The sequence below is a fragment of the Nannobrachium achirus genome (genome assembly GCF_963921795.1).
Source record: "Nannobrachium achirus genome assembly, chromosome: 8".
Classification (NCBI taxonomy): Eukaryota; Metazoa; Chordata; class Actinopteri; order Myctophiformes; family Myctophidae; genus Nannobrachium; species Nannobrachium achirus.
In genome coordinates this window covers 53010203-53028572 of record NC_137817.1, presented here as the reverse complement: position 1 = coordinate 53028572, position 18370 = coordinate 53010203, and the positions used below count along the sequence as shown (strand labels likewise).

At 43.9% G+C, this 18370-nt stretch overlaps 1 protein-coding gene across 6 annotated transcripts in view; it reads left to right on the top strand.

Moving 5' to 3' along the window:
• tenm4 (teneurin transmembrane protein 4) overlaps positions 1–18370 on the top strand; it is a gene marked incomplete at both ends in the record, with an annotated part of 418773 nt that overhangs the window by 363906 nt on the left and 36497 nt on the right. For all 6 annotated transcript variants that reach the window (XM_080731250.1, XM_080731249.1, XM_080731248.1 and 3 more), the window contains 6 exons: positions 3222–3518; positions 10353–10529; positions 11216–11530; positions 12728–12988; positions 14062–14384; positions 17213–17480. In XM_080731250.1, coding sequence (XP_080587376.1) covers positions 3222–3518; positions 10353–10529; positions 11216–11530; positions 12728–12988; positions 14062–14384; positions 17213–17480 — 1641 coding nt within the window. The remainder of the gene's footprint in view (positions 1–3221; positions 3519–10352; positions 10530–11215; positions 11531–12727; positions 12989–14061; positions 14385–17212; positions 17481–18370) is intronic.

Here is an 18370-nt window from a genome sequence, read left to right as displayed (position 1 = left end):
GTAGTTAGTCCGAGGATCCCCCCAGGGGTCCCGGATCCTGCTCTGTACTTTCTTTATCTTTATACGATAAAGTTAGTTTTCATTGTCCTTAATTGCATAACTTATTATTCTACGCATCCACCTCATGGAAGCGAATTGTATAAAAACGTACTTCTTTCCTTTGCATATCGCCGTTGTCGGGTGAAAACCTTGTATGTCCAAAACCGTTCGTTTTGTATCTTATCATTTTAAAAATGATCTAAACTAGTGAAAATAGCCGATCTGCAAGCACACAACGCCTCGCACCGCAAGGCGTTGTGTGCTTGTAGATCAGCTGTTTTCACTACTTTTGTGCGACGGCCTTGTATGATGAAGCAGTGCTTTACTTTGCGAAAAAATTTAAAAAATGTGAAACTTCGAGATACGAAGTTTCTGCCCGACAGCGACGATATACTGTACAATTACTGTGCAAAACCAAGTGGTTAATGGAAGTGTTCTTTCCACTGTCTCTGGACTGTCACACCACAAACCCTGGAGTGTTAATTGGGTCTCTGAAACTGTCCAAGTTGGCTGCTTATACGGGTCGTCCCCTTTTTCACACTTTCGACGCACAGTACATAGAGTTTAATGACTTGGGTGTTTAGTGGCTCTCGCTGTGTCGCTCGCTGTGGGCTAGCTGTCACAGACAGGGGTGTCGCACCAAATTCTGGGCCATGGGTACAAGGATTCAATCACATTTTGTGCTTTAACTATTGAAAAATAGCAGATATACAAGCTCACAGATATGCGAGCTTGTAGATCTGCTATTTTTGAAAAATCGTGAAAATGTTCTGAATATAGTCTGAATATTTCAAATCCTTCTAAGGATTTTTTGAAAAACCTATGTTTCTATGTCAGTGGTGCTCAAACCTTTTCATGTGAAGGACCCTCAAAATGATATGTATTTGGCCACGGACCCCCATCTCAAAATATTTAGTTCCAGAGACCCCCCAGAAGCAAGATTTGAGTTACAAATGTTCACTTAAAAAGTACATATTCAAAGATTTGCACATATTTTCACGACTTTTCAAAAATAGCAGATCTACAAGCTCGCTGCGAGCTTGTATATAGTAACTCAGTCCCACTCCCCCCCCCCTTGTGACGCCCCTGGTTACAGATTACCGAGTTCAGTGGTACACGCGGCGGCGCTGTGATCAGCGCGCCACCCAGGGTGCACCGGGTGCATCCTCAACATTCGTCACGCACGTTCACATGGAAACGGCCGTGAAGTGTCGTTCAAATGCAGAGTTCTTTTGATTTAATCTACAAGGCTTTGGAATCGATTTTTGTGTAGTCCCCGTCCCTCATCTGTTGCCTGGTAATTCTTTGTTCATGTGAGGAAGGTGGAAACGATTTGAATGATTAGTGGGACTCCTGTGTTTCTTTGCATGAATAGGCAGGCTCAGGGACGTGCTGGGCCCCTGATTCAGCCCGGGAAAAAGAGTTGTAGAGGCCCTCATTGCGCGCTATAGAGAGAGATCTCTCTCTCTATAGCGCTGCTGCTACTCAAAGATTTGCCATTTCAGATCATGACAAGTGACAAGCCAGTGGGCCAATTACATGAGTTATATTTCGTCATTGTCGGGTGGAATCCTTGTATGTCCAAAACCATTTTAAAAATGATTTAAACTAGTGAAAACAGCCGATCAGTTTTCTGCCCGACAGTGACGATTTACTTTGTTGGCCGCCCAGCCCCCAAAATGGAACGAAGGCAGACATTTTATTTTTAATTTTTTCCTAATGGCCGGCCTGGACTGGCCGGGAATGAACCGGCCTTCCGGGAGTTGTCCCGCTTTTCCCAATGGCCAGCACGTCCCTGGGCAGGCTCCCAATAAGCCTTTTTCTTTTTCTTTTTTTGCACAAACAAAGAAATATGGTAATTTTCATAATTTCATCACTTCAATGGCTCTCCTGCACTCCTGAGATACGGCTCTGTGGTTGTAATTAAAAACCATTAAGAGGAGAACATGAAATAATCACTTTTGGAGATAGAAAATCTGCTCGTTTCTTTTTTCTACTTCCAAATAGCATTTTTGTGCCACGCTCGCTGAAAATGAAAAACCCCCAAACTTTCAACTGTATTCGTTCTCTGTTGGAGGAAATAAATACACCTCAGATGTTATACTGTAGGTCAGGGGTTCTCGACCTGTGGGTCGGACCCAAATTATTTTGGGGGGTCCTCGGATGATTCCCTTAATGTGCAACATTGTTTTCTCACACAACATTAAACAAACCAACATAAAGTTTAAGTGTGTAGACTGAGGTATCTGCACATTTCTAAAGTGACACCATCTGATTTTTTATTTTTATTTTTTTATTTTTTTATTAATTCGGGTCTGCAGGGTTATGGACTTTTTAACACCTCTAAAATGACAAATTAAACATTGGCCAAATTGTCAAATATTAGAGGCAGAAATTGAGAATAGCTGATCTGCATGCGATTTTCACAATAGAACCATGTTATACAAAATGTAATGCCTCAACTCTTAGTGCTCGTAGGGTGGGGGGTGGGGGGTCCCCCAGTTAAAATATGATTATTTTGGGGGTCGTGGCCTGAAAAGGTTGAGAACCACTGCTGTAGGGGTGGGCAACTTTGATAATGGAGAGGGCTACTATATTTCCACATTCACTCCAGAGGGCCACATTGCATAAATGGTAAATGGTGCATTTATATGGCACTTATATCCAAGGCACTTTACAGAGATTGTGCATTACATTCACCCATTCACACACGAGATGACAGAGGAAACCATGCAAGGTCAGAGTCTTGCTCAAGGACTCTTCGACACTAACTCTGGGGGAGCCCGGGATCGAACTGGGAACCTTTCTGGAACCCTCCCTTTTCTAATGACGGTTTCTCTACCCCTGAGCCACTGCCGCCCCATATACTGTCTTATCTCCATAATTTAACTTTTTAATGAATGAATGCCCTACTTCGTCATCCTACTGTAGGGCTTACTGTATGTCACACAAAAGAAGCAAAAATTGCTGATCTATAAGCTCAAAACCGGTCTTGAGCTGGTAGAACGTAGATAGATCATAGATCTGCTAAATTGTTGCTATTGTTTAATTATTTGAAATCTGGATTTTTTTTTCCGGGAATGTTATACAAAAGACTGACAAAACGAAATCAAAATGTGCTGTCAAAACCAACACTGACTCCATGTCTCTTCCCTCTGGTTCCCTCTGGTGGCCATGCACAGGTGCACAACAGGAACCTGCTGTCGCTGGACTTCGACCGAATCACACGGACGGAGAAGGTGTACGACGACCACCGCAAGTTCACGCTGCGGATCCACTACGACGCGGCGGGGCGGCCCACGCTCTGGGCGCCCAGCAGCCGCCTCAACGGGGTCAACGTCACCTACTCGCCTGGCGGGCACGTGGCGGGCATCCAGCGGGGCACCATGTCCGTGCGCATGGAGTACGACCAGAACGGCCGGATCACCTCGCAGATCTTCGCCGACGGCAAGTCGTGGAGCTACACCTACCTGGAGAAGGTGAGGGACAAGGCGACGAGAGCGGCGACGGCGGGCGGGAGGGGAATGTACTCTGTTTGGTGTACGAGGAGTTAATTGAGAGTAGGGATGGAACGATATGAACATTTCATATCACGATTATTGTGACAAAAGAAATTGCGATTTACGATATTATCACGATAATCAAAATCCATTATCCTGGGGCGGAACGTTTGCCAAAAAATAGCAGATCTACAAGCTCACAACACGTCACAACGTGACGCGTTGTGAGCTTGTAGATCGGCTATTTTTTGGCAAAGACATTTGATAGAGAGTGAAAAAATGATTGCGTCTAGTCGGCGACCTGGCCAACTCGGGAACGATGTAAATAGGGAATGAATGCCCCGCCCTTTAATGCAAACCCCATTATACCTGTTGTCATAGGACCCGTCTTGACCATCTGTTTGCCTGTGTCCATTTATGCCCATATATGGAGATATCTGTATCTGTCTGTCTGTCGGCGTCCATTTTATGTCCATATATGGAGATCACTGCAGATATAATCCTGGGTCCATTTTATGCCCATATATGGCCATATATGGAGATATCTGTCTATTTGCATCCATTTTATGCCCATATATGGAGATCTCTGTATCTGTCTGTCTGTGTCCCTTTATGCCCGTATATGGAGATCTTTGTGATTCTGCGTCCATTTTATGCCCATATATGCCATATATGGAGATATCTTTTTATCTGCGTCCATTTTATGCCCATATATGAGATCTCTGTCGCTTTTTGTTTGTTTCTTCTTTAAGCATATGGAGATATCTGTTTATATGCGTCCATTTTATGCCCATATATGAGATCTCTGTCGCTTTTTGTTTGTTTCTTCTTTAAGCAGAATACGCAGCCTGCTTAAATCTGCATCATTCAAGTCATCCTCCCAGTCCCACGCTTTGTTCCTTGTCTTATGTTTGTCTTGTCTCTTTTATTTTCTTTATCTTTTTTGGAGCGGACCCCATTAATGCAAACCCCAATATACCTGTTGTCATAGGACACGTTTTGACCATCTATCTGTTTGCCTTTGTCCCCACCCTTTAATGCAAACCCCAATATACCTGTTGTCATAGGACCCGTTTTGACCATCTGTTTGCCTTTGTCCCCTTATGCCCATATATGGAGATCTCTGCACACACAGTACCGGTTGCGGAAAACTCTGATGTCAGACATCAGCTCCGCATACGGGCATTCATTTTATGCCCATATCTGGAGAACGCGCGTGCCGGTGGGAAGAAGGGTTCTCGAGATACGCGGATTACATACATACATACACATTCACAGAGATTTTTTGTTGACTCATGTGGAGTACGTGATGTCAGAGCCTTTTATGAAGTGATGTCACAATGAGTCAGCGCTTGCGCCGGTTTCCTCCGAAACACCTGATGTCAACAATCAGCTCCGCATATGGTGATTCCGAACGTTTCGCGCCGGCGTACGTGATGTCAGAGCCTTTTATGAAGTGATGTCACAATGAGTCAGCGCTTGCGCCGATCACCTGATGTCAACAATCAGCTCCGCATATGGTGATTCCGAACGTTTCGCGCCGGCGTACGTGATGTCAGAGCCTTTTATGAAGTGATGTCACAATGAGTCAGCGCTTGCGACGATTTCCTCCGGAACAGCCTGATGTCAACAATCAGCTCTGCATAAGGAGATTCCGAACGTTTTGCGCCGGTTTCGGAAAACCGTGCGTCGGTTCGGGTCGAGGCTCGGCACTGCACTCCGCGCCGCGTCGGGGAACGAGCGTGCCGAATCTGAAGCCGGTGGGACGAACGGTTCTCGAATCTTAAATCTTAAATCTCCACGATACAATTATCGTGAGTGTTTTCTATCACGATAAACGATAATATGGCTTTGAGATTTTATCGATTTTATCTCAATTGAGAGCCCTTTTTCCACTGCAAGGTGGAACCAGAACTTTCAGGAACCTGAACCTATTTTTTTTGGTTCTGGTTTTGTTTCCATTGTTCCTGGAACCTTTTTTAGGTCCTGCTCCTGAGGTAGAACTAAACTTCAGTTCTGGGAACCTATGGAAGGGGCCAGCAGCGCTGCTGCTCTTTTTTGGGGACCTTCCCGGTTAGTTCTGGTTATATGGAAACGTAAGCAGAACTTGGTCCCAGAACGTCACAGGTTCTTGGTTCTGGAAAGTCCTGGTTCTAGTTCTGGGTTGGCCCTACAAGCCCCATTTCCACTGTAGGGCCGACCCAGAACTAGAATCATATTTCAGTGTGCACGCACGCACACTGAAATAGGATTAAAGATGACAGTATGCAGTGAATATATAAGGCAGTACCAACCAATGAAGGACAGTCTAATGGCTGGTGTTTATACTGTAGGGCACAGAGAGAAAGGTAAAAAGGCCACGTGAAGCTCTATGCTGTTCAGATACTGTGTAGATACTTTATATAGCACTGTTTCCCTTTTTGTGGGTCACAAGTAGGCTAAATATACTTTTATTTCCTTTGTTTTGTTTTTATCTATTATTATTATTTTAAAACATAAAAAAAAAAGAAAATCATTTTTCAGAATTTCACGAATACATAAAAAACTACAACTCCACTACATTTATTTGAAACTTTAGTTATCAGTTACTTTGCAGATATAAATGATATTATAAAACATACATAAACCACTTTAGCCCTATTTTATACCTTGGCTATTTGAAAATAGCAGATCTACAAGCTCAAAACGCATTGCAATGCGTTGTGAGCTTGTTGATAAAAAAAAAAAAAAACTTTTACATTTTGATGCCAGTACTTTAATACTTTTACTCAAGTACATTTTGAATCCCGGACTTTTACTTGCAACAGAGTATTTCTATATTGCAAATATTGATACCTTAACTTACATAAAGTGTGTTAGTATACTTTTTCCACCACTACAAAAGCTATTTTCAAACGACATTGAACCCATAGTGTCCCTATTCTGGCATTTTGTGAAAATAGCAGATCGACAAGCTTGTAGATCAGCTGTTTTCGGTAAGGGGATTTGGTGTAGTAGGGGCAGGAAAGGGAGCAGACCTAGAATTCACCCAGTGGTCAGCGAAGCATAAAGGGATTAAGTGGTTAATCCCAGAGTCATCTTCAAGTTTACAGACATCCGCAGGAATGTAATAAAAAGCGTGTCCGTTGCATCTCACACATATTATAGTGTGTGTTGTTCACGTCAACCCAGTTTGCAGAGTGTGCTGTGCTGTTCGGGCCCCTAAAAATAGAACAATGGCGTGATATGTCGCTCTCTTGCTCTCTAATTAAGCCATTTAGGGCTAGAATTATTTCATGCTTTGACTATTGAAAAATAGCAGATATACAAGCTCATGGCGCAGCACCGAGTGCCACGCTGCGAGCTTGTCGATCTGCTATTTTTGAAAAGTCGCGAAAATGTGTGCAAAGCTTTGAATATATACTTTTTTAAGCGAACATTTGTAACTCAAATTTTGCTTCTGGGGGGTCCCTGGAACTAAATATTTTGAGATGAGGGTCCGTGGCCAAATACATATCATTATGGGGGTCCTTCAAATGAAAAAGTTTGAGCACCACTGACACATGATAGAAACATAGGTTTTTCAAAAAACATTTATAGAATCGGGTGAAAATATTAAAAGTTTCAAATGTTCAACATGTTTCAAAAATAGCAGATCTACAAGCTGACAGTGCTGCACTCGGTGCCGCGCTGTGAGCTTGTAGATCTGCTATGTTTTAATAGTTAAAGCATAAAACAAGGCGTAATAATGCGCTCCCGGTGTAAACGGATTAAAGGAAAGATGTCTATGGAAGAAATTTAAAAGGGCTCTATGGATTTAACATTGATATCCAAACGGCAGCGAGTCACCCCGTTAAATAGTCTCTGAAGCCGATTTTACAGCCGCCGCTAAGCGCGGAGCCGTTGGCAGCGTGTTGTGACAGCCCCAGAAATGATTTAAAGTACATAATTTATTTGCTGATGTGGAGCCTGGCGACTCGTTAAAGATTTTAAGCGCCGTCATGCTGTGCAGATCAAAAGATTCGCGCAAAAACATGGAACAAGACACGGCGTGCGTGTGAAATCATCTCTTACAGACATCTTAATGTCAGTGGGGACGTCGGCAGATATCCCTTTCAAGACGTTAAATTGGATTCGGTCGGATGCCTAATTTGTGGTTTGTGCCTTTGGACATTTTGTTTGTCCTTTCGCGCCGTGCCACGCCCCAGGGGTGTCGCACCAAATTCTGGGCCCGGGATGGGTACAAGGATTCACTCACATTTTGTGCTTTTAACTATTGAAAAATAGCAGATATACAAGCTCACAGCGCGGCACTCGAGCTTGTAGATCTGCATTTTTAGAAAAATCGTGAAAACTTTGAATATTTCAAATCCTTCTATGTCAGTGGTGCTCAAACCTTTTCATGTCAAGGACCCCCCAAATGAAATGTATTTGGCCACGGACCCCCATCTCAAAACATTTCGTTCCAGGGACCCACCCCAGAAGCAAAATTTGAGTTACAAATGTTCGCTTAAAAAATACATATATTCAAAGATTTGCTAAAATCTTCACGTCTTTTAAAAAATAGCAGATCTACAAGCTTGTAGATCTGCTATTTTTCAATAGCTAAAGGCCCCTCTACCTTGGGCTCTAGTAACTCAGTCCCACTTTCCACCCCCATGACACCCTGGCCATGCCACGCCCCAATCCGTTGTACAGTACGATCGCCAACCCCCTATAAAAACACATTTACTCAATGACTGTGAGCACTGTGAGAGTGCTCAGGTAATGGTGAGAGCCACTCGTTAAAAAACTCCTTTGAATTATTTATGTCTCGACCCCGTGGCCGTTTGCCCCTTGTATAGTTTTATAGCGGCATCATTGCTAGTTATTTTTTTATAAAGGGGTGTTATTTTGTGGCGGTCTTTAACCCACTTTGATCGGGTACGCATTATTATTAATATGTATTATTTTATGCTTTAACTATTGAAAAACAGCAGATATACAAGCTCACAGCGCGTCACCGAGTGCCGCGCTGCAAGCTTGTAGATCTGCAATTTTTATTTTATTTTTTGAATTGTGGAGATTTGTGCAAGTCTTTGAATATTCTGACCCGATTCTATAAGTGTCTTCTAAATCCTTCTAAGGTTTTTTGAAAAACCTACCGGTATGTTTCTATGTCATTGGTGCTCATACATTTTCATGTCAAGGACCCCCAAAATGATATGTATTTGGCCACGGACCCCCATCTCAAAATATTTAGTTCCAGGGACATCCCAGAAGCAAAATTTGAGTTATAAATGTTATTTTTCAATAGTTAAATCATTTAATAATTCGAGACCTAAATGGGTTAAAACGGGGCATCCGCTGGGGGGAGAAACCATATACTGTAAAAAAGAAATGGACAGAGCCACGCCATTGGTTGCTACAGACCATAAATGAAGCCTGTTTTTCAGCGAGTGCAAATCCGCCATCTTTCTATATCCGCTCCAGAAATGAATGCTATTGGCTGGAGGGCGCGTCTTCGCTCTGTACAGCCAGTAGAAAGCCTAAACATATAGCCTACTTTATCATTCATTTTAAAATATAATAATAATATAATTTACTAAACACATATTACAATGATTTAAAAAAAAAAAATACTTTAAACCAGGGGTCTTCAACAGGGGCTCCGGGGGTCCGGGAACCCTAGGGGGTCCTTAGAGTTACTACAGGGGGTCCTCCAAATCTTCCAATCCTTTTTTTTTATCCTAATCACTGGGATTCCAATCCTTTTTATATTAACAACTTGAACCCTAGTGTCCATATTGTGAGAACTGTAGCCAAAAATAGCTGATCTACAAGCTCACAACGCCTCGCAGTGCGAGGCGTTGTGAGCTTGTAGATCGGCTATTTTTGGCAAAGAGCTTTGGTATAGAGGGGAAAAAGGTAATGACGGCTCAAGTGGTATCTGAAAACATAAATTGACATGAATCCAAAATACACTGACGATTGTGCTGTCAAACGATGAAACTATCCACCTATTTCCGCGATAATTTACTGTAGAATTATCTGCGGGACACTTCTGGAGAACAGCAGACATACAAACCAATATGCAAGGGTTGCGAGCTTGTAGATCACTCTCGTCGCAGCCCGACGCGTTGTGAGCTTGCAGGTCGGCTATTTTCGATATTTCCACCAAAAGGCCCTTCTAGAAATGTCAGCCCCTAGCCTAGTTCCAGACCCTGAATCGCTAGCCACACCCCTTTACATTTTTATTTTGGCGATTCAGGGGTCTAGAATTGGTCTCATTGAAGAGGCTTTCCTCGTTCGAAAATCCGTACGGCGAATCAGTGTCGTGAATCAGCGTCTTGTGATCAGCGTGGGTGGGGGTTTCCCAAAACTCATGTGCGTTTCCAAGTAAACCAGCGCCGCCGCCGTACCGTACCGCACATCGCGTCGCGGTAAAATGCGGTAAATTGCGGTAAAATGTGATCGTATCGAGCTCGCTATGAAACACCAGTAGCAGGCATGTTATGTTGTTTGATTACTAGTTTCTTAGTGCTCCTATTCTGCCTGTTTCTTTGGTTAGCAAGTAGCACTAGCAAGCAACAGGCTAGCCACTAGCCAGCCACACATAACGACACTATGTCATGTGTTGGTCAGACGGTGAACCAATCGCTGAAGACTGCCTCTTTGGCAACACCCATCCCAGCAATCGCCCTGGGTGGGAGCAACCTCAGACTGAATAATGGAGTGAAACGAAATGTCAATTCAGGCTGAGTGTCAGGCTAGTCAGCCCCTGCCCCTCTAACATTCTCTGCACGTCCCTGCTGTTGAGCATTAAATAAACGTTCCCCTCTCCCCCCCACACAGTCCATGGTGCTGCTGCTCTACAGCCAGAGGCAGTACATCTTCGAGTTCGACAAGAACGACCGCCTCTCCTCGGTGACCATGCCCAACGTGGCGCGGCAGACCCTGGAGACCACGCGCTCCATCGGATACTACCGCAACGCCTACCGGCCGCCCGAGGGCAACGCCACCGTCTTCCAGGTAGGTCACGACTCGTTCATTCATTGATAGTCGAAAACTTTAGCGATCGATTAATCAATTAATACATGAATTGAACTGAAGCACAGTTTTGTTTTCTTTTCTTTTTCGAAACCGAATAATAATTAAAGAATATAAAAGATGAGTGTTAAAATGATTTCATTTACTTCTTTCTATTGTTTTAGAGATTCTTATTTCAGTGTTTGGGGGCATGCGTACAAGTGGCTAAATATGTCATTTTACACAGAATAAGCCCATTCCCAAGATACAACGCAACCTTTCATGGTTGGATCTTGGATGTGACTTATGGGGGCTAGAAGTGTTACTGTAAATAGCAATAAAGAAACTGCTAGCTTATTGTTTCTAAAAAGACATATTTAGCCACTTGTACCCATGCCCCCATGCGTACGCATGCCCCACATTTTAGCACGGTAAACACGATAAAACAATAGAACGAAGCAAATGAAAGCTGGGTCACCACCCACCATGACAACCAGGCATACTTAATGAACTGGTGGGTGTGGCCACATAAAAGCCCAATTTTAACTCTTTGTACACTTTTTTGGGAAAAAATCTTCCTCCTAGTATAACATAATAGTTGATGATCATGTTTTAGAGGGGGGGAAAATCATGGCACCCCATCTTTAAATGAAATCACTTAGCCTACACTTTAACACCCCTGCCTCCAGGACTACAGTGAGGAGGGCCAGCTGCTGCAGACCACCTACATGGGCACGGGGAGGCGGGTCATCTACAGGTACGGCAAGCTGTCGCGCCTGCTGGAGGTGCTGTACGACACCACGCGCGTGGCCTTCTCCTACGACGAGGTGGCGGGCATGCTGAAGACGGTCAACCTGCAGAGCGAGGGCTTCACCTGCACCATCCGCTACCGGCAGATCGGCCCGCTCATCGACCGGCAGATCTTCCGCTTCAGCGAGGAGGGCATGGTGAACGCCCGCTTCGACTACGTCTACGACAACAGCTTCCGCGTCACCAGCATGCAGGTATAGGGAGGTTAATGATTCATCTAAAATCCATTAATTGCAAAGAATTACAAAAAGAAATCATTCTATTAACTAATTTCCCGCGATCCACGTCGAAACCGTTGATTTCCCGCTGTACCACGCTGCGATGCCCGTCGTTCCCGGAAATGTATTAGCTTTAATCATTATGAAACAATTAAAAGTATGATCGCTGTATATAGCCGCTTCGGAGTCTTAGGTCCGCCTCCTAACTGTATCCTGCCGTATTTCCGGTTCTGACCGGATCTAGGTTTCCGTATCCTGTCCAAGGCCCAATCGTAGCTTCTGTCCCATCTGTTTACATTGTAAACAGAGGAAGGAGCAGCACGGTCATTTCATCGTCTTTTTTCACGCGTTTTTTTTTTATTAGATAGCTGTTTGATTCTTGTGCCCGCCTGGCATATGATCCGCGCACATATCGTCTGCTATGTGCGCGAACGTGTCCACGTGTTACCATAGCGCACAACTGGCCGTTTCCAATGTTTTCTTATGTAACACCGGCGGATACAGCAGGGGTAACAGCCTGGCAACGGATTTGTCTATTCCAATGGATTTTTTTTTATTCGAAAGCTGTCATCTTGTCTAGCGGTCTACTACATGAGTCGCGCACAGATCATGCACTATGCGTGCACGTGCCCACGTTAAAAGGTAAGGACAATTTGGCAGCTGCTTACTACATCTATGTTTAAAATGGCAGCAAAATTGTTAAATTAAACGATTATAATTAATCTTTTCTTCTTTTTTTTACATTTTTGATATATTTTATTTTATTTTATTTTTTTGGCCTAGTGAATGTACAGATGTGCCATTTCAAAACTTCACACACGCCCTGCCATTGGTAAGACAGTAGATTTCCAGTAGATTGGCAGAACATTGAACTTGTAGATCAGCTATTTTTGCTATTTTTATGACCTCCTCTGACTTACCGGTAGAAGTTTAAATCTACCTATGAGGGTGGATTCTGCTTTTCAATGGGAATGGAGTGGTTTCTTCATAATACGCTCCATTCTCCATAAAAATTAGAAAGGCAAAACAGGGAAAGAAACCTGTAGAAAAAATGCATTTGCAGGACATTTTCAGGAAAAGAGCAGTAAATAGCGCAGTTCTGGTTCTGGACAAGAACTTAATATCATCTAACCAATAAATTGATAAGGTTATCCATTAATCAATAATTTGCAGGCGGTCATCAACGAGACGCCGCTGCCCATCGACCTGTACCGCTACGACGACGTGTCGGGCAAGGCGGAGCAGTTCGGCAAGTTCGGCGTCATCTACTACGACATCAACCAGATCATCACCACGGCCGTGATGACGCACACCAAGCACTTCGACGCCTACGGCCGCGTCAAGGAGCTGCAGTACGAGATCTTCCGCTCGCTCATGTACTGGATGATGGTGCAGTACGACAACATGGGCCGCGTGGTGGCCAAGGAGCTCAAGGTATGTCATGTTATATCAGGGGCAGGGACGTGCTGGCCATTGGGAAAAGCGGGACAACTCCCGAACGGCCTGTTCATTCCCGGGCTGGTCCAGGCCAGCCATTAGGAAAAAAAATACAAATAAAATGTCGGCCTTCGTTCCATTTTGGGGGCTGGGCGGCCAACAAAGTAAATCGTCACTGTCGGGCAGAAACCTGGTATCTCCAAGTTTCAAATTTGTACATTTTTTTCGCAAAGTAAAGACCTGCTTCATCATACAAGGCCGTTGCACAAAAGTAGTGAAAACAGCAGATCTATGTGTGCTTGTAGATCGGCTGTTTTCACTAGTTTAAATCATTTTTAAAATGGTTTTGGACATATAAGGTTTCCACCCGACAATGACGAAATATAACTCATGTAATTGGCCCACTGGCATGTCACTTGTCATGATCTGAAATGGCAAATCTTTCAGTAGCAGCAGCCTCTCCAACTCCTTTTCCCGGGTTGAATCAGGTGCCCAGCACGTCCCTGATCAGGGGTGTCCAAAGTGCGACCCAGGGACCAAATCCGGCCCGATGACAAATTTTGTACGGGAACGGCCCGCCAGCCCCGTCAAACAAGAGTATTTCATAGTATAATTTGTCAGGATTCCTTGTTCCCTGTTGTCTCATTCTGAAGGGGTCAAAGAAAGGCTATTTTGTTGTGTTTCTTACCTTGCAAGTCTGGTTACATTTGGTGATGTGAGTTATTTGTGTTTTGTTTAGAGCACATGCACCTGACAAAAGATCGTTGATATTAAAATATTTATGATGATAGTTAAATTAAATATTGTAATTGTGATGCATATGTACAGTATGTGACTTTGTTACGGTCCAACCAAAAGTACATTGTGTCAGGAGATAAAGTCGGCCCTTGGGTATTTTCTAATGTGGCCCCCTTTGAAAAAAGTGTGGACACTCCTGTGTTTATTTATTTCACGTGGACATCACAATTACATTGGACGTAAAACTAAATCACATATCCTTCAAACGACCAGTGACCGAAACTAAAACCCCAAATGTCCTGTCGTCAAAAACACACCAACCAACACCACAGGTGGGTCCCTACGCCAACACCACCCGCTACACCTACGAGTACGACGCCGACGGCCAGCTGCAGGTGGTGTCGGTGAACGACCGGCCGCTGTGGCGCTACAGCTACGACCTGAACGGCAACCTGCACCTGCTGAGCCCCGGCAACACGGCGCGGCTCACGCCGCTGCGCTACGACGCGCGCGACCGCATCACGCGGCTGGGCGACACCGCGTACCGCCTGGACGAGGACGGCTTCCTGAGGCAGCGCGGCCAGGACCTCTTCGACTACAACTCGGCGGGCCTGCTGGTCAGGGTCTACAACAGGGCCAGCGGCTGGAGCATCAGGTGGGTGATGGGCGGGGGTTGGTGGGGTTGGTGGCGAAAAGGGCCTTTCTGTGCGGAGTTTGCATGTTCTCCCCGTGTCTCCTAGGGTAGGTACCCTCACAAAAACATGCTATAGTCCTGGTCTCTATAATCCCTCCCCCTGCCCAGCCAGGGCGCCTGATGGAGGGTAAAGGAACTGGTTGGAAGAACGTGTTCCTTCCACTCGCTACGTCCATCCGGGGAAGCTCCTATTGTAAAATCAAAGTTAATTTAACTCAAGAGTGTTTATTTCTACACTCTCAGAGTTAAATACCTATAAGGGACCATTATGTTCCTAACTATCATTTAGTTATAGGGACCCCCTCGAACTTTGAGAACCAATGGGTTAGGGGATGCAGATTCTGCTATTATTCTGTCTGTTACTTTTTTCGATTAATCAAATAATTGATAAGCATGTTTTGTGTGTGTAAAAAAAAAGCGTCCAAGTTTTTGGTTCACAGGAATGTTTTTTCTGTATGTTTTGTGTAGTAACTTCAGTCCAAGATAGGAACACACTCACGCTTTAGTGTCTTTGACCTTTTTATCTCAAGAAAATGGCAATTCACAAGTGCTGTGTCGCCAACATTTTCTATCATTTCAGTAGTGAACTAGCCTTCAAAGTCACCAGCTCCATCTACATGCATATCATCATCATTTTGTTTTGATCCAAAATAAATGATGTCTGAAAATGCACATTTATTAGCAATGATTGGCAATTTGTAAAGAAACAAACATTTCAATTTACACAACACTCGGGTAAACACAAAACACGTTGGAGTCACCAACATATAAATGATGAGGCGCTGACCAGCGCAGATAATGATGTTTGACAAGAACGAGGCTGCACGGCTCTCAGCCACGATGCAAAGGTTTTATTTAAGACAGGAGCAACCCATTTACTGTACACAACACTGACACCAAAGCAGTGGAATACTTCATCAAGCTCACCTCAAATCTCTCCAACAGCCGAGCCGACAGACATTGATGAGACAATCAGCTCGCTCTGAAAGCCTCTTATCAGGTTGCATGGAAGGCTTTCTTAGAAAAAAAGGTTGAATATGAAGACCCCTGATTAACACTCGGGTGACTGAAAAAAAAAGTCACTTCCACTCTGACTGCATTTAGCAGTCAAATTGACAGGTACATTCTCTCCCTTTTGGCCCAGGAGAGCAACATCTCCTCCCCTGCTGCCAGCGGGGGTTCTATTGTCTTCCAAATGTGAATTAGCATTTTAATTGACCTCTCAAATGGGGAGCGCAAAAGGTGTGAAATTCTCTACTTGGGAGGGGGAGGAATGGGTGAGACCTGTCTTTATGACCGATAACTAACAGTCAGAGTGGTAATGGTATATTAGTTTCAGAAGGGGGAAAAAAACGAGAACATATGTATTGAGTATTTAGGAAAAGTCATGGAAGGGGACATTTCTGAGACCTTCACGGTGAGAGTTATTGCACTTTGCGATCTCAAAATCGGTCAAAATGACCCGTTAGTCACCCGTGTGTTAAGCATTACGACATTATACTTAGTTGTATGACTACGTTGTGGAGAGAGAGTGCTGTGCCTGTGAGCTTGGCATTTTGACATAGACCTTTTGAAGGTTTTCGCCTATAGAATGAGTATACAACATACATTATACAACACTGCCACTCAAGTGTGGAATTCCTTGACTATTTATTCCCTTTAAAACATGTAAATCGATGGCCTCCTTCAAAACGGCCCTGAAAATTCACCTTTCAGGAGGCCAGAGGAGAAGGTAGTCATCACTTCTCCCATATGACAGGCAAGACCTTACCTTGCAACCACCCCCACTTTCTCCCTGTGCTGAGCATATTGTGTATTTTCTATTTATTTTTTCTTTTAAATGCAACAATTTTTATTTTTGTTATTGTTGCTATGTCTGTAAATTGAGTGCCAAGGACATCATGCCTGTTGGGCATGATGTTCTAACTGTAGGACCTGTGCCCTGCTGCATCTTAAATGTGACTACTGTACATGTGATGTTGTTCTTTGTAACAGAAAAATACATAAAAAATCAATACCTGACAAAGGCCACAGAGACCGAAAGTTAAAACTGTGATGACATCATCGTGGTGTACTTTGCAAGCCAAACCCCAAAATCAATCCTCCAGATCTAGGCAACACAGAACACAGGGGGGGGGGGATTTCTTTCTTATTTCCACATAACAACTCAAACTAAGGTATATTAATATCAATATTGAAAATGGGTGGTTCTCCCCTTTAAGTCGGGTAAGGCAGTCAATGCATAGATTTGATAACAGTAAATGTGTTAAGTCGTCAATTGAGTACCTGAGACGAATAACAGTCTAAGTCCGTATTTTTTTTATTTATTTTTTTGGATAAAGACATTTTATTATTTACCAGACTGTAAACCACAAACTAGAAGTTTTTAATTTCTTAAAGTCTTAATGCACTCCCCCCTCATTTTGTTGAGTTAGAGTTTTTTACTTAACTCATATATATTAGGAATTATAAGACATTATACTTATGGAAAGTGGAAAAACAGTATATCTCCAGCAGTTTGTGGAACAACAGTATAAGTCCGTACAAGCAATATTCAGCAGACAAAGGGAGCAGATAACATTAAAACTGACAATTAAACAAAATGAGGTGGGATTGCATTAACAATTTAACAGATTAAAAATGACTAGTTTGTTGTTTACAGTCTGGTAAATCCAAAAATATATATATATTCAAAAAAAATCAAATATGGACTTATACTTATACTGTTCGTCTCAGGTACTCAATTAGTTGTAAACTTAAACCGTTTGCACCCGTAACATCCGCTATAGGTACCGCTACGACGGCCTGGGCCGGCGGGTGTCCAGCAAGGCCAGCGTGGGGCACCACCTGCAGTTCTTCTACGCCGACCTGTCCAGCCCCACCCGCGTCACCCACATGTACAACCACTCCAGCTCCGAGATCACCTCGCTCTACTACGACCTGCAGGGCCACCTGTTCGCCATGGAGCTCAGCAGCGGCGACGAGTTCTACGTGGCCTGCGACAACATCGGCACGCCGCTGGCCGTGTTCAGCGGCTCGGGCATCATGATCAAGCAGGTGCGTTATGTGTAATAATAATAATAATTAAAGCTGCAAGCGATGACCGGGCCCTCGCAGCTCTACCCACGTCACAAGGGGCAGCAGCCAATCAGAAGAGGGGGAGGGGCTAGTTATACCAATTAAGCTGAAGGACTCTTAATCAAGCCATATGACACCAGCCACGAGTCTGTACGACAAACGGTTCATGATTTATAGAGGCACTTCCTGTTTGGCGAAGGGCACTTCCTGTTTGGCAAAGGAAGTGCCAAATATGGTTAAGGACTCTTAATCAAGTCATATGACACCAGCCACGAGTCTGTACGACAAACGGGACATGATTTATAGAGGCACTTCCTGTTTGGTGAAGGGCACTTCCTGAAGGAAGTTTGACGCTTCGCCACGGGCACGCCGTTTTACCAAAACTCACGATTCGCACAACTTTTCATCGTTAAGGTGTCTTGAGTATGCCGGGCGAACTTGAAGTTGATCCGATTAACCCCCTAGGAGGAGTTCGTTAAAGTGCGACCTGTGAAAACAGACAAAAATGCGCCAAAACGCCACTAATTAGTCAAAATGGTTGACTTCCTGTTTGTTTCGGACATGGCGCCAAGAGACTTTTTTGTAAGTCCGGACATGATACAGGTGTGTACTGATTTTCGTACGTGTAGGTGAAACTTTATTCTGTAACCGTCTATGCGGAAAATGATGTAGGGGGCGCTATTGAGCCATTAGGCCACGCCCCCTTTTGATTCTTTTTAAATACGTAAATTTTCGCCACTTGTGATGTGTTTGCAAAGTTGCACAACTTTTGGAGAATGTTTTGCGCCTCAAAAACGCGATTCTTATTTGGGAATAATAATAATAATCTTTGCAATTACAATAGGGACCTCACACACTGTGTGTGCTCG